Source organism: Scomber scombrus, chromosome 12, assembly GCF_963691925.1.
Source record: "Scomber scombrus chromosome 12, fScoSco1.1, whole genome shotgun sequence".
NCBI classification, from domain to species: domain Eukaryota; kingdom Metazoa; phylum Chordata; class Actinopteri; order Scombriformes; family Scombridae; genus Scomber; species Scomber scombrus.
The window spans coordinates 14,387,049-14,403,987 of NC_084981.1; the positions used below are offsets into that span (position 1 = coordinate 14,387,049).

Sequence of the window (16,939 nt, forward strand, 5' to 3'; positions counted from 1 at the left end):
AAACCATCCACGCCTCTTTTTCGTGCGTTAGCTTTGGCAGTGTAGGTTAGGAAAGGATGTGTTCTTGCTTGTGTGCATGTTTATGTGCTTGTACTGTATGTGTATGTGCGTCCATGTTTGTTTATCACTAATAGCCTTGATGTAGCGCCTGCAACTCTGATACTGTCCAATTATGCCGGCCAACAGACACACAAAAACATGCAACTACTTTCCCTTGATAGTGCCCATTGTGAGAACCTTGGAGCCCAACTCAGTTTCCCCTTTCACACTCTCTGACCCACTGCCTACCTTTCGTCTTGTCTCCACCCAGCCGCTACACCCAGTGGACCACACCAGAGTCCAGACCCACACTTTCTGAGCCACCTTGGAAAACTTTCCTGGCTGCTATCCCTGCTTCTTTTGCCAAGATTCCATACAGTGCCCTCAGTCCACACCGTTGCCCTCTCTGTGTGTGTGTGTGTGTGTGAGAGAGAGAGAGAGAGAGAGAGAGAGAGAGAGAGAGGTGTTGAATATACTACACCCAGATTGAATATACATACTGCAATAAGTCTTGCCACCCAAACCTCAAAACCCTTTATACTTCATTAAAGCTGGAGTGACCATCTACACACAAAAAGTCAAAGCCGCACTGTGTCATGTAGTTTCTAAGAGTCTCTTTCTGTCTTTCTTGTCTTCGCTTTGCAGGCAGCTGATGGAGAATCAGATTACTGTGATCGAGCGTGGGGCTTTTGATGACATGAAAGAACTCGAGAGACTGTGAGTACCACCCAGGGTCATCTACAGATAGACTTACCAGAAATAACATATTTATCATTCTTTTCTAACCTTGAACTTCAAATGAAAATCCCACCCATCTACTGATCTCTACTGAGCCCTTGTATTAGTTATATGTAATGGGACTAACAGGGGGAACCAACCATAAATGGCGGATCAAGTATGAGGCACTTCCCTATCATTCCATTGTGGTCGGATGGTGCTGAGAGGGTACAGCGTGGGCTAGGGGTATTTTTTTTATTAGCTTTGCCTGACAGGAATGCCCTCAGTGGGATATGTGGGCTTAAGAGGCCTCCCCCACCGCAGACCCTGGCTCATCTGGACAGCACCAGGACTCCTCAACAGCTTTTAAACTGGCTAGGAAAACACACAAACACAGTCAACCACACCTCAACCAGCCCATTAGCAAATCAATAGTGCTACCCACATGGAAACCTGCACAGCAGATGACTTTATGGACACATGCTGTCATGCACACATAGCGGTTAACTTATAAAAGACTTTCCCCTGATCTGAAACCCACATTAACAATTTACATTACTAAACTCGAGGCCATGGACTGCTCGCCTTCCCTCCCTCTTCATATTCAACTGATCCCAAACATTGGGTAGACATATCCAAGTGCCAGACCAATGTGGAAATTAAGCGGCTCGTTTCTCTAATGTTTAAAAGCCACTAACCCACCAGCAGGTACAGTTCAGTGTGAAGGCAACAGCAGACCATTAATGCCCATTATGCACTAAATCTCCACCTCAGCTGGCCAACACTCTTCTCAGTATATACAGTGAGTGGCACTGGTCCCAACATCTGTCTGAAAGTGTCTGAAGGCATGGCAGCAACCAGCCTTTCAGATTTGCAGCCTCTCTGTGCCACAGCCGCTGCATTCACTCCCATGTGCCTCCAATGGGCCATTCAGGGGGAAGAGAGTTGTGGTTTCCAACAGATTAGCAACAGTCTGTTCCTCATTGACTTAATTGTTTTATTTGCATAAAGACTGCCAGTCTTGGACGTTAGTTGTTTGACATGGAGTCTGTTGCCAACCACCATTCCTGTCAATGCTTCTTTGAGCTTGAATAGGCTCATCAATTTATCTTCATTTTATTTAGAAACGTCTTGTTTTGATAGTTAACCCCAGATTAAATCTGCCTATGTTCAGATAACTGGAGGATGTCATTCACTTTTTTAATTGGAAAGGTTGCTCTTCTGTTACTCTGGGAAAGTCAGCAGAGGCCTGAGTTCTCTGTGTAGCATTGTAATTTAACTGTGTAGAGATAATTTATGGCGCTGTCTCTGACTATGAGTTTAATTCCCCTGAACTTTCAGTTGGATATTTATGTGACATTCAGAGCAAACTGAAACACAATAGCCTGTGGCTAAGCCGATTCTACGGCAGCTTGGAGAAATTATTCACAGCCTACACACTCAAGGGCACGCATGCATAGACACACACATACAAACTCACTAGTTGATCATATGTTTTCCTTGCCGCAGGCGGCTGAACCGTAATCAACTGCAGCAGCTTCCTGAGTTGCTGTTTCAGAAGAACCCTGCCCTGTCTCGACTGTAAGTACACTCAGTTTTTTATTTTAATTGAGTACACTCACTTTTCCTTCTCTGTCAGTACACACGATATGTCTCTCGACACCAATGTCACTCAAAGCTCTTATGTTAAATAACAGCACATCTTGGTTTCAGCAGGTCTGATGAATGTTGGCTTTGGTTTATTGTGGTGTAAATACAATTAAACAACAATTAAGCTTCAATTTCGATTGCTGGAATGTCACCAGGTCTTGACTTTATCCTTTATTAACTGAGATGTGTGTGTCTTCCCTATGTTCCCCACTATTTCCATTGTCTGTGAGACAAAATGGACTGGATAAGTAGAAAATCTTGTTCCAGGTTGTTGGGCCTTCATGCCAAATCATCTGTAGTTTCTCTGTGCAAGTTTAGTGTTGGTATGACACTGGGACTTGAGCTAAGGGACATGTTAGACTTTAAACTCTCTTCCAGGTTAAAGGATGTCTGTGTTTCTTAATGAGATAAGTAAGCCTGTCATTAGATGAATGAAATGAGTCATCACAAACCTTGTTTCCATCAATATAATTTTATGCATATTTATTTTGTGTAAGTATCACATTAGAAAAGGTTGATGGAAATGGCAAAAAAAAACCCAACTTTCTCAATTTCCCAGAAAAGGTTTTATGCTCACTTGAGATGTTTTTTGAAATGTTTTTCTCAAAAAAGAGTTAATGCGCTAAATGGGAGATGGAAACACCTTTGACGATTAAGTTCTGATCTAGCAAACATTTATCTCACATCAGCTGTTTCGCTTTCAGCATCTTTCCAGATATTACCATAATGTGTGAAAACATGGCCAATACCAGCTGACATGAAAGAACAATTATGACTTGCCCAATTAAAACAAATTACTGAGGACCTCTCTTCATTTTTCTCAGATAGTGCATGGATATATGAAATGGCCAAGGCGACTGGTTTTGTTTCCGTTCGCAACATCTGCCCTGTTTATTACAGCCATGCATAATGTAGCTTGTTCTTCCAACTAAATTACACATAGCTTAGTTTATTCACTCCACACCAGTTGATGGAAACATGTATACATTTTCTTTTTACTGGACATTAAATGGAAACGTGACTATTGTCTTGATTTGCTTTCCACCTGTTAAGGCCAATCCAATACTGTCACACACACACACACACACACACACACACACACACACACACACACACACACACACACACACACACACACACACACACACACACACACACACACACACACACACACACACACACATTTTTACACTCGTGCGCCCTATACAGTGGGACAATCCCACAGTAATAGTAAACTTTATTCCCATCTGCAACAAGGCTTAGTGCTTTTTTAAATCTTTGAGATAATCAGTGTCCCTGTTTCTAGCTGATCATTCCAGCTCCCATTATTCCAGTTCAGATTACCTGGAGCATCTGGGAATAATGAAACAGTGGGACATGGAAAAATCATTTCCCTCCCTTCTATCCACATAGTGGTGCTACTAACCAATGATCCTGGCCTCAGCCCCCCATCTGTTTATCTTGCGTTTGATGTTTAACACCATCTTGAATCTATCTGTCACTTCCTCGCAACTATCTCCCCACGTCACCTATCATTATGCCAAAGTCCTCCTATAGGGTTTTAGGGTAAAGCGTCATCCTTTGGGGCAAGGCTGGACTGCTTGTGGGTCACTAACACTGAGCAGCTCTGAGTTGTCTGACTTGCTGGAAAAGACACAGAGCAGACCAAGGCCTTCCAGACCAGCGCATGGCCTTGAACAAGCATGATTAGTCCATCTGGAGCAACTGGCTCTGCCAACAGCCAGAGGATTGTGCTAACACAGCTTCTCCATTTCATTCAATCTTACTTCATGCTAATTATTCTAAACCTAGCAATAGATTTTCAGTCATATTCTGGTTAAAGAGAGTGCTTAATCAATTTGCTCTGTGTCTATGTATACACTCATTTGTCCTTTATCCTTGGCTGGATAAAGGAGAGCCATAATGGACCTTGAAGCTTTCCAGGTGTGGAAATGCTGTATATTCTTTCGTAGTTAAAACAAATGAATAGTCCAGTGCAAAGAAATATAATACAACATTTGGTTGATTGACAGGTATTACTTTGTGGAAGACTTCTAGCACTTAAAAATTAAGTCTGGTAGCGTGGGATCATGAACAGCAGGAAAAGACAAAGGTTTTTCTTAATGTGTTTCTTAACTCCTGAGCCGTGTGTGTCTGGACCACACCGTGGGTTCTGGTTCCAGTCTGATGCGGTTAGGTTACAGCCTGTCTTGCTCCCGCCAGCAGCTTTTAATGGACTTAAAAGGTTCTCAGTTCCCAAAGGAAGACTTTCGCCGCTATTTCATGTGTACTTTTGTGTGTGTGTCTGAGGAAGAGAGAGAGACATAAAGAGATAAAGTCAGAGACAGAGAAAGAGAGTATATGGTTGCATATGTATTTATATTTATCTCCACCAGGCCCAAGCCTGGAGGGGATCATGCCTTTGGTCGTGTGTGCGTGTCTGTCTGTATCTGTCCGCAGCTAATCTCGTGTACTGCTGGACCCATCAGCCTAATATTTTTTGTGGGGACCTCTTGTGGTTGCGGTGATTTGCAGTTTTTGAAAAACCTATTTTGTAATGTCATTAACTGATTTGTTTTTTTACCGCCATTGACTGATGACTCCTCACTCCTCTTAACTAGCCGGTAGGGGCCACAAATTATCAACAACTGCTTCTATTTGGAAACTTGGTTCTGCTTAGGACAACCAATCATGCCTTGTTGCCATGTTAGATCAATGGGTGCCAAATTTTGGTACCTTGAGAGTGGTATGTATTCAAATAATATTGATAACATTCCCTATAAGCCTATAGAAAAGCTTAGATTTTCATCTTTTCAGCGGTCCTCACCATTTTATGATCTGCATTAAGACATATATATATATATACACACATCTTTGCACCTTTGCACTTGCTCAAAGTGCTCACTAGGGTTTGTTAGGGTCTGCGTTTATGATCCTAACAAGAGAGGTTAATGTGAAAACCAACTGCCCTCAGGTGATGCACTAACCCAGATGGTTTCTCTTCTCCTTGGAAGCGGGAATAATTGCTCCCCTTCCCTCTCTCTGTACCTTTTACACTCTTCCTCTCCATCTCTTTTACTCCCCTCTTTTTGCTCATTCTGGAGTGAGAGTTTGAGGAAAAGCTTGTATACCAAAGTGGCTATTTGTGTTCGGCATCCTGCTGAGAGGACAAACAGAAAGGAGGACGTAGGGGATAAAGGAGGGAGGGATAGCAGATGAGATCGTTGCTCTCATTAAACTTTTGAGAAAAAGCTAGCTGGGTTAATAAAAGGCTGTTCGTTAAATGAACAGCGGACTGTTGTTTTGTGGGGAGTTCTTAAACACTTGACTCCCATAGTCATTAAACTAACGGGGTAATGAGTTTTAACTACAAAGGGAGGATGGAGAAATAATGAAAAGTTTTCTGGCTAGAGCACAGATTTAAAAAAAAAATCTAAAACCTACCAAAGTAAAAAAGGAGAAAAATCATATTCAGCAATAATTACTTTCTATATTTAGAATAATGCTGCTAATGTTTGATCCCAAGTTGGTTCCAAAGTATTACAGTAAATTAAAAGTGTGTTTATGTTAAGGTTGTACAAAATTAGCCATTTTAAATGTCCTATTTTATGTAGGAAATAGAGAATAGTGCAGCTACAGTTTTGAGCTGTTTTGAGAGCCCACCTCTTTATCTACGCCCCTGCTCCTCTGTCTCTTCCCATGCCTGAGAGATACCAGAGACACTGATGCATGAGGGGCTGAGCAGAGATAATTGGAATTGATTAGAGATGATTAGAGATAGTTAGAGTTAGTTAAAGCTGCCTGTGATGGATGTCAACGACAATAAGGCATGGGAACGGTGGCGCAGAGGTGAGAGGCTCAGCGCAGAACATCAGTGAGTAATAACAGTGAAAATAGAGTTGCATTCATCAGTGTTAACGACCTGTTGCCCCCAGCCCACCATCCCTGACTTTTCCTCATCCCACTTCCACTGCACCTCAGATCTGTAATCTACTCATCCATGTCTGTAATTAGTGCCTTTTCGCAGTGGGAGAGCGGGAGGAAGGATTGAGGGAAAAGGAGGAATAGGTGAGTGGAGTCAGGGGAGTGCAGAACAGTTAGCCTGATAGCTGGCCCAGGGGAATAGCATCTGGTTTGGGCTCAGGATGGGGGCTGGGAGCTGGGGGAGGAGGGGGAAGGTTTTTTTTTTGGTTTTTTGATTACCATGTTGCTTGTTGCTGCCACAAACAAATGCTGGTGATACACTGTATTTGGTGGCCCATCAGATTATGTGTCCTGCAGTGTTGGTTAAGTTTAGGCATGAGGAGTGAAATGTTAGGGTTAGCGTAATAATATCAGGGCAGGTCACAGAATCTGATGGGTCACCAAAGATGGTGTGACAACAGCAACGACACAGGCTTGTTTGAAGGAGTGTTGCTTTCATTATTGGCTAATGTGTGGTATTACGCGGTGGGGTGAGGGGATGGTTAGGAGAGATTTTCCCTTGTGTGTCTCCCCGGGGGGTATGAAGGTGGAGGGAAGGGTGTGGTAGTACCTGCTCTACAGGGGAGCCGACTAAACCTTGGCAAAGGAACGGAGAGGGGGCGTTTTTCATCCTTCCTTAAGATCCTTTCTTCCATCATTCATTTTCGTGTTAATGCTTGACGACGGGTATACTGATATACACAAACCCTAAACACATTCTGAAATACTGGCTGGGTCACACACGTGTACATGCGTACACACACAAGAGAGAGAAAAGAGGAAAAATGTAAATAACACTAATTAGACACAAACAGACACAGAATAACACTATAATTACATCTCTCTGTGCTAATGTGTGGATGGCAGGCATACACAGGGGATTACATCTTTTATATGGCTTTGACTGTAGATAAAAGGGCGGTATCAACTATGTGTTGATGCGGAGCTGCCTATTCTGTGTTTGTGTTGGAGGGATGCTGTGTTTACTGTTTGTTGATCGCTTGATGCTTAGGGAACGGTAGCGCAGTGTGAGAAGAAAGAATTGTTTTGGGGGAAGAAGACCTAGAATAAATAATGTGCTCTATCATTAAACCGATAAATCATTTCTCTGTCACAGTATTCCCACTTGTTTTTGACTTTGTTACCATTCAGTATGCAGTATTTCCTTTATTCGTTCGCTGCAAATTGATTGGCTTGTAAACCCTCTCTGGTGTTCCAGGACTTTTTTGTGAAGCAAAGCAAGCAAATTAACTCTTTCAAACTTTTGACTTTTTTTTATGACTGCATGAAAGACTGATGTGTGAATGTGTTTTTTTCCCCACCTTGTGACTGTTTTTAAGTGTTTCTATAATACTGTGCGGTGTGTGTGTGTGTGTGTGTGCGTGCGTGTGTTGTGTGTGTGTTGTGTGTGCGTCTCTGTCCATGCATGTGTGCCTGGCAGGCTGTTAATGGTCCAAGCTGGTCTTGTCGTTTCCTTCTCTTTGTATCTGCTGATGAATGACCTGCCTCAACGTGCTAGGTCTCGCTTGCTCGCTCTCTCTCTCTCTTTCTCTCCCTCTCTCTCACTCCCTCTCTCTCAGAGGACCGTTTGGGCCCCCTCTTGGCAGTAGTCCCCATGGCAACCCGTCTTCATCAGGAGGTTTCTGTGCCATCGATGGCAGACATCCTGATTTCTTGACTGTGGTTTGTCTGACACTAAGTAAACACTGATAGCAAAGGCTTTGGTGAGTAAAGTTAACTCGAGACACAATGAAAGCAAATTACCAGGACATTATCAGAGAGACTGGCTACTTACGGTACTGCTTCTCCCAAATTATGAAAACTTTCACTTTCACTTACCTGTAGCGGTATCCAGCTATGCTCTACATTTGATTAAATGTGTCTATGTGTGTTTAAGGTTTTTACCTTCACCCCAATAAAATGGAGGTGAATGAAATTTTGCTTGTGGCGTTTTTTTGTTGGAGTGAGAAGTTTCACAGACAGTTATGTTTAAAACTAAACTCCTTACTCCTGCCCCTCTTCCTGCCCTTGTCCTTGTCAGCTGGTAAAAGTGGCTTTCATGGCTTGTCGCTGTTTTCTTTACGAGTCGGACCGTGTGTGAGAAAGAAATGCAGACCAAACCATGTGAGGAAGAGCGGAAGCCAAAAGGGGGTAATTTAAAAACCACTCCGCCATCTGAAATATTCAAAACAGCAGCACAAGGGGAGTGAGAGAGAAAGAATGACAGGAGGAATAAAAAGGGACAGATGAAGAAAGTGGAAGAAGAGGGAATGAGATGGTCACAGTTGCAAAAGAAAGGATATGGCGGAAAGGAGCAGAGAAACAGCGGTGTTTATATTTACTAACGATTCTGTGTCCTTCCTCATAAATAATTGAACAGATGGATTGAAGCTTGTTAAATATTCACAATAGAGCGTGGGGACATCAATGCTGTTTTGTGTGTGTGTGTGTGTGTTTGTTTGTGTGTGTGTCCAGCATCTGGTACACACTGCTCTACATACTCGCTTATACCAGCTCTGATGCTCTAGATATTCACACAAACAAACATGCACACACACACACACACACACACACACACACACACACACACACACACACACACACACACTCATACACACAGTCACACATACACAGTCACACACACACACACACACACACACACACACACACACACACACACACACACACACACGTTATTCTACAATGACCGTCCCAATCATGCACATGTGTGAGTAGTTGTGGGTGTGCGTGCATGTATGCTCCCACATTGGGGACTGGCCTGGTCATTATGAATTGATACGGCATGAATAAGACATCACAGTGTGGTCTAGATCTGTCATGAGTATACACACACAGGGATTTCACTCGCGGAGCTGCTGAAGGAGGCCTCCTCCACCTCCTCCTCCTCTCTTTGCGACAGCTGACAGTTTGCCTCTTTGACGGCTGGCTTCGCCTGGTCCAGATTGGAACTGACACACGGGAGAAAAGGCTGCCCCTCATTTCCTCACGCACGCACGCACACACACATGCACATACTCATGCAAACACACACACAATCCCTGGAATCTCCAAGCAGGGGCTTGAGGAATGCTGTAATCCCGGCCAGGAATAACAAACCATATAGTTCTAGTTGGGTTGTCATGCTTGTGGGTGTATGAACACATGCTTAGCGGACATGTGTGCATAATGGCTGTGCAGTAAAACAGCATGGCATATGAATGCAGCTATCAGAATGAGAAACCCAGCTCATTCATCACAGCTTTAATAGAGTGTAATCTCCCTGCAATAGGTGTTTCCCTGATTCAGTGCATCTGTCCGTCTCGTTATGGTTTAATTCGAGATCTGGGATTTCGATCAGCACTATCTGCTCTGGATCATCATGTGGAAGTGTCATGTGTGAGGAGCTTAGCAAAAAGACTACAGTATCTTGTGTGTAATCTCTAGTTATGAGCTGTTAGGGTCTGGACTTGAGACTCTTGAGCTCAGTGTTGGATGTAACCCAAGCAGATCCAAACACTGCCTCTCCTCGCTTGGGTAGGGAGATTGGGGGGGGGGTCAAAACCCTTCCCAACATCCTCCACAGCAGAAAGAAGCAGGAAACTACCCACATATGACCATGTGCCCAGCAAACCCACACAAGTACAGTAAATGATTGTTCCAGCCCTATCCTGTGGCCTCAGGCTCTGTCTCTGATTCCGAGATTTAAAAAGAACAAACAAACAAACTGCAGGGCAAATTATGTCCTGACACACACATACACACACGCAATCACACAAATGCCACTGCACATGTACTTTGCCCACCTCCTGCTGATTTGCTGCTGTAGCAACTAATGCTCTGTGGGGCTCGGACTCAGGCTGTTTATCTTTCTCTGAGCACGCGAAATACACACAGTAAAAAGAAATGTTGGGAGGGGAAATGGTTCAAAAAGAACCCCATATTTTGTGAAAGGGATCTGAACCAATTGCTTGGGAAAAGTGTGGTGTAATGGATGGAAAGAGATTTTTGGATTTTTAGTTGTGTGTGTGTATGTAATTATAGGCTTTAGACACATCCCTTTATCCTCTGGAAGGAGAATCTCTGGTTGAACTCCTTCCTCTTCCCCATGGCTATATTTCTGTGTGTTTATGCATGTGTGTGTGAACTCTGGGCTCTGTCTCCACTCTGTCTGTGGTAAGCAGGTCCATTCTTAGGGCTTTATACTTAGGGCACCTCTAGGCCTTTTGTTCTTGATACTCCACAGGCTTTGGAAAGGCTGCTACATAGCAGCTGAACTTGAAATTTTGGTGACTGAGTGTTTTACTGCATAAAGATGATGCCTTGTGCTCCAGAGATTAATGAGGTTAAGATGATGCAATGGTGAAAGAAACAAAGCTGTGGCAACAGGTTTGCTGGTTTGAATCTCACCTAATATACTGTTACTGAATGTGCAAGTGAATGAGATACCGTTTTTCTAAGTGTAACTTTCCAACTGTAACTACTGTTAAGTTGCCCTTGAGCACATCACCTTCTACCCTACAGCTCCAGTGGAGTTTCTTAGGGCACACTCACACTAGGGCCAGTTGTTCCGTACCGTGCTGAAGCACGGATGTCCCCCCTCCCCTGTCCCCTGCTGGCCCGCACTCACATTACCTCAAACCCAAGTGTACGCAAGCACGGTTGCCTCCGACACATTGTGCAAAAACATATAGACAGTTTACTCTCATAAAACATGCACAGGTGTGTGTTCACGTGCTGTGCGCCGGTAAAACACAACACAGCCGATCAATTAACACAACGCACTATGATTAAAAAGTGCAAGCTTGTTCTTCTGAGTCATGCCTGTGTAGTATGCAGTACTAGATACTTGTGTAAAAAAGACTCTAGTAAAAGCAGACTTACTGATTCAACTCTTTACTCCAGTAAAAGTAAGACTTAGTTTAATGACTTGGAAGTCGCCAAATGACTTATTTTAACGAATTTCGTTAGTTTATATAATGCAGATTTGTAGAATATTACTTTTATGAGGGTTGCAGTCACAGACAATAAACTTACCATTTCATAATTGTGGTAGCAGCCTTGCAGCAGATGTAATGAAGTCCACGTAGCACGCTGGATGCAAACTAATATTAAGCCTTTAGCTTATTCATTATAATGTCGATGGACATGAATTGAGTTCTTTTGCTTTAATACTGATAAAATAATACACAAACAATGGTCGGATTGGGAACCCATATATGCATAATGTCTCCACGTTGCATTTAGTGTTGCTTGAAATGACCATGGCTCAGCTAATGTTGCCTTTTAAAAATCGTTGATTTCCCGGGATTTCCTGGAAAATTGTCTTCTTTTCCCGGGATTTAAAATGTCTTATTTTCGGGAAAAATATGAATCCCTAGTGCGCATGCGTGACTAAGTGTACCGTGCTCAAGCACACCTCTTCCAACCGTACCGTGCCAGGGAAGTGTACCGTACTCAAGCACGGTACACTTGCACTCACACTAGCCAAATAATCCGGGTTTTAGGGGGCAAACGTGCTTGGGCACGGTACGATTGCCTAGTGTGAGTGCGCCCTTATTGGCAGTACCATGGTTGTGCTGTTGTCCCTGAGTGCATTGCAATTATAACCAAATCAAGGTAACATTCACAGTCATGCACCTGTGATGTGCCCAAAGTTATCCTGAATTTAAAGGTGAATTTTCTGATAGCATAATTAACAGGGCTTGATTACCTTCAAGTTTTTAAAATCATTCTGACATTTATACACATTACTATGGTTAAATGTGGCATTTGATTTTGTGTGTGCACCAAAAAGGCCACACTGAACTCCTTGCAATATGGTGTTTCAAAACGTTTTAACCTGTGAAAAATGTGTTTTGTAGAAAAAGGAGTTCAATGTTAAAAACTGCAAGTGTCCATAAAAGTGCATCTACCACTGTGCTGTAACACTTAGCTTCTATTGTTATGCATTCCATATACCTTACATATACCTTATCAGTATACTTATGGATCATGCTTTACTATGCTTGCTTTGCTATGCTTTACATACTTTTGTTTTTTTAAAGACGATGAAAGCAAACAATTAATAAAATATTCTAATAAAATTATAAAATATAAAGAAAGATATTAAAACAAAGTAAAATCAATTAAAAGCAGGTCTAAAATAGTGAGTTCTTAAAAGTGACTGAAAAGAACACAAAGTGTTAAGCTTTCCTGATCTCATCTAGCAGGTCATTCCACAACTGAGGGGCCTGAACAGAAAAGGCCTTGTAACCTTTAGTCTTTAAATTTGACTGAGGTATGGCCAGGAATTACCTTTCAGAGGATCTCAGGTTGCATTCAGACACATAAGGAGCAAGGAGGTCAGCTATATATTCAGGAGCTAACCCTCTACGAGTGTTAAAAGTGATCGTTAAAAGTTTAAAATCCACTCTAAGATGGACTGGAAGCCAATGAAGTTATTTTAAAACCGGTGTGATGTGTTCCCTGCTTATGAGTCTGGCTGTGGCATTTTGAATAATCTGAAGTTTACTGAGGTTTTGTTGGGTAAGGCATGATTCGAGTTCATTGCAGTAATCTAACCAGGATGAAGTGAATGCATGAATTACTGTTTCTGAGTTCCTAACAGATAAAAATGACCTGATTTTTGAAAATGTTCTGATTGGAATAAAACATGACTGGACAACAGATTTAATATGCTGGTGGAAGTTGAGATGGTTATCAAAGATAATACCAAGGTTTCTGTTAGTCAATAATGTTTGATTATGTTTGATATCTGCAGTGCAAGAGTGAAGTTGGTTTAATTGAGTAATGTTTAAAAGGAGTCGAATAATAGTGTATTGTCGGCATAGAAATGGTAACTGACCCTCTGTGGCATGCAAAAAGAAAATATTGAGGACCCAACAACGGATCCCTGTGGAACGCCATATTTTAACAGTACCACAGCAGATTTATTATCCCAATTTCCACACAGAATGACTTTCCTAAAATAAAAAGAATTGAGCCAATCTAAAACCATACCATAATGCCCACCCATTTAAAAAAATATTTACCTAAATTATTATGATCAACAGCATCAAAGCCACAGACAGATCCAACAGGAGGAGTAAAGTTTGGCACCTGCTAAGTAAAGATCATTTAAAACCTTAAGGGGCTGTTTTTGTTCTATGACCTGCCCTAAAACCCGACTGAAGTTTCCCAGACCATTACTGTGCATGAAGAAAATTATCTGCTCTGCTGCAATTGTTTTAAGACTTTGGCAAGAAATAGTGTGTTTTGAAAATGTATATGGTAACTATGTATTATGGATATCAAAGTTATTATCTCTGGTAACTCAGGCCTTGTTATGAGTCTGTCTTCCCTAAAAGTGTCTATTGCAAAACTTTTTTTTAAATGGAATACAAGCAAACAAATGAATGACTAGGTTGTTCATAGTTTTTGTCAATCATTCTCTGCTGCCATTACACATTTACAAAAATACATTGATCAAAAATGAAATCAATGGTTTACAGTGCATCAAATTCAAAGTAGAAACATGCATTACGGATCTCTGTATGTATATGTATGGACATGTAAACAATCAAACCAACAAAATGCATGTTTCTCAGACATTGCATTGACTTTTAAACACATTGTCAGTCATGTAAAAAACCTGTTTACTGTTATCTGGTTCTTAAAGTAATGAGTTACTGTGTGTGTGCATGTAAACATTTTCCTGGAAAATACTAGTTTAAACATCATCTGTTTTATTTATTTTGATTGTTTTAAACATAAAATCCAACCAGAGGCTTCTTTCCTGTATTTCGCCTCGCTATGCAGTCTCTCTACAGCCATCCTACTTTCTCAGTAAACAAAAGACACTTGTCTGCTTAGGTAATGGACAGCCCACTTTCCAGCAAAACACATACTACGCTAAGGTGCAGAGCCGGTGAGCCGAGCGAAGAGGAAAAACTGAATTCCAGTGCAGATGCCTATCTGTTTCCACTATTGGCTCCTTCTCACAATACTCTCCTGCTGGTATCACAGCATGAAGCAGTGATCTCATTAGCCCCAGAGTGTGTGTGTGTATGTGTGTGTGCCTACTGTGGAGCTATTTTATGGTGAGAAACAGTATGTTGTTCTTTGCAGGAGGTGTCGTTCCTTCTTAGGTTTATACAGTAAAACAGGAAATCGCTGGGGGATGGAATCGATTCCTTTTCCCTGTTGTTTCCTCAAAGGGTATACACACACACACACACACACACACACACACACACACACACACACACACACACACACACACACACACACACACCTACCCCACCCAAACAAAGCTTCCAGAAATGATTGTTACATTTGAGATGCAGCCAGATCTGTGTGTGTGTGTATGTGTGTTTACCTGTTGTGCATTGTAACTGGAGGAAGGCCTGCAGTCACACCAATCTGACAACTCAGAGGGAGAAAAGAGGAGGAGGAGAAAGGCATCGAATATTGATCGAGAACGCGGGAGTTTGGAGAGAGATAGAAGGCACAGTTGGAAAACAGAAAGGATGAAAGAGAGGAGAGCAGTGATAGAGAAAAGACGGTGGGGAGTAATATAATAAAATCTTTTGTAACAATTTTGTCTTATGGACATCCTATTTTATACACTTGAGTTATTGTTTATACCGCTTGGAAAGTTGATCCCTCCCTGCCCCCATGAGCTTTAAATTGTTTTTTCTTAAAATGCTTCCCTCCCAAAATCCTGTGTAGCACTGCAATTCTATCAAGTAAATAGACAAAGAATGAGAGGAATGGAAAGAAGCTAAAATGAGTTAGAGGGCAATAGAAGGACCTGAGAGGGACAGACAGTGACTGGAAAGCAATAAATAGAGTGGGGATATAGTGGGGTTGGCAGATAGAGCGAAAGGAAGGAAGAAAGAGAGGGAGAGAGAGAAGAAAGATTGGCCTCATCTATAGACTTTGAAAGGATTCTCATCTCCTCTCATCTATGTGGCCGTGCTGGGAGACAGAGAGGGAGAGGGAGGCAGGGGCACCTGCAGAGGAGCATTAGCCAAAAGTCCCATTATCACTTCAAAGCTGGACTCAAAGCTGGAGGAGGCCGGGGTGACACTGGGGCCCTATGGAGGATGAAACACGGCACAGAGATAGGAGTAGAAAGCCTCCTCCCTCTGTCAGCTCTGCCCTTTATCATTGCACGCCCTACCCCTTTTACTGTACCTCACTTCCTCTCTGTCATCTACCGTGTCCTACCTTCCTTATCGCTTCCCTTTCCTCCCCCTTGATTACTTCCTCCCTGCGTCTTATCTGTATCTTTAACACCTGGCTGCCTGGATGTCAAGCCCTATATAAGATTTCTTTCATTCCTCTTCCCTCCTGGCTGAATTTCTCCATCCTCTCTGGCTTATAAAGGGCCTGGGGACTGGAGGCCCTGGTGAGCCCCAGGCAGTGGTAATGAGCTCGCAGCCCCTTTCATGTGGAGATCAAGTCGATGGCTGGAGGGGGTGTTGTTGGTGCTGGTGTTAGTGGAGTGGATATTACCAGGATTGTGGCTTGTAGAAAAGGAGAGTAGTAGGTCAGCCCAGCCCAGTCCAGACCTGGAGATGTAGACAGTTCCCATGAAGTCAAGAGTGCCTCAGCCAGACACAGAGAGACACAATACTCTTAAAGAATTGGGAAAATCATTATAGTCTGTGTAAGTTATAGCATTGTCCAATACATTATCCCGGGGACCTCTCCTGTTATTTACAGGCTACAGAAGGTCAAATACTTTAGGCAGGACAACAGTATAAGCCAGAAATCAATGGCAGACACAAACTCTCTTGCTCTCTGAGAGAGTCAACACTTCATAAATTTGCCATGTGAATAAGTAATATCGAGGGACAAAGAGAGAATGACAGTCTGACACTCTTTGATTTGACTTCACCCAGAAGCAGCATTGCCACTCCCTAAATCCTCCTCACCCACCCCGTTAAATCCTCCAAAACCAATCTATACGTGTGTGTGTGTGTGTGTGTGTGTGTGTGTGTGTGTGTGTGTGTGTGTGTGTGTGTGTGTGTGTGTGTGTGTGTGTGTGTGCGCCTGTCTGTCTGTCTGTCTGTCTATTAATCCGTAACGCCCAGCCACACACCATTATTGCTCCCTCCCCCTGACACCTTCATTAGACCCACAGACAGGGATTACTTGGATTTGTATATTGGGCCACTTCCCTACCCACGTCATAGAATAGCTATGTTTATGCATGGTAGTGTACAACTGATATTTATTTTCATTATCAATTATCGCCATTTCACATGGCTCAAGTTGAAACTTTTTGTCTGACCAGCAGCCTAAAAGCCAAATAATGTTTATTTACAATGATATAAAACAGAGAAATGTAGCAAACTCTCACATCTGGGAATCTTTAATCAGTCAATTTATGGAATATTTTAATGACACGTGTTTTGTCATGAAAATTTTCTGTTCAAATAATCACTTGATCATTTCAGCACTAATGAACACTTATAATTTCGTCACAAAGACATTAATCGAAGAAACAGCTCTAACAAGCAAGTCTTATTCTGTCAAAATCAGGCAAGCATGTGCATACACACACAGACATTTCTAATTTGCT

The 16,939-nt window shown here is 42.4% G+C and overlaps 1 protein-coding gene across 1 annotated transcript in view; it reads left to right on the forward strand.

Moving 5' to 3' along the window:
* The window catches only part of slit1a (slit homolog 1a (Drosophila)), an 87,679-nt gene that overhangs the window by 12,971 nt on the left and 57,769 nt on the right, over nt 1-16,939 (forward strand). Inside the window, exons 3-4 of the mRNA XM_062429897.1 lie at nt 685-756; nt 2,266-2,337. Coding sequence (XP_062285881.1) covers nt 685-756; nt 2,266-2,337 — 144 coding nt within the window. The remainder of the gene's footprint in view (nt 1-684; nt 757-2,265; nt 2,338-16,939) is intronic.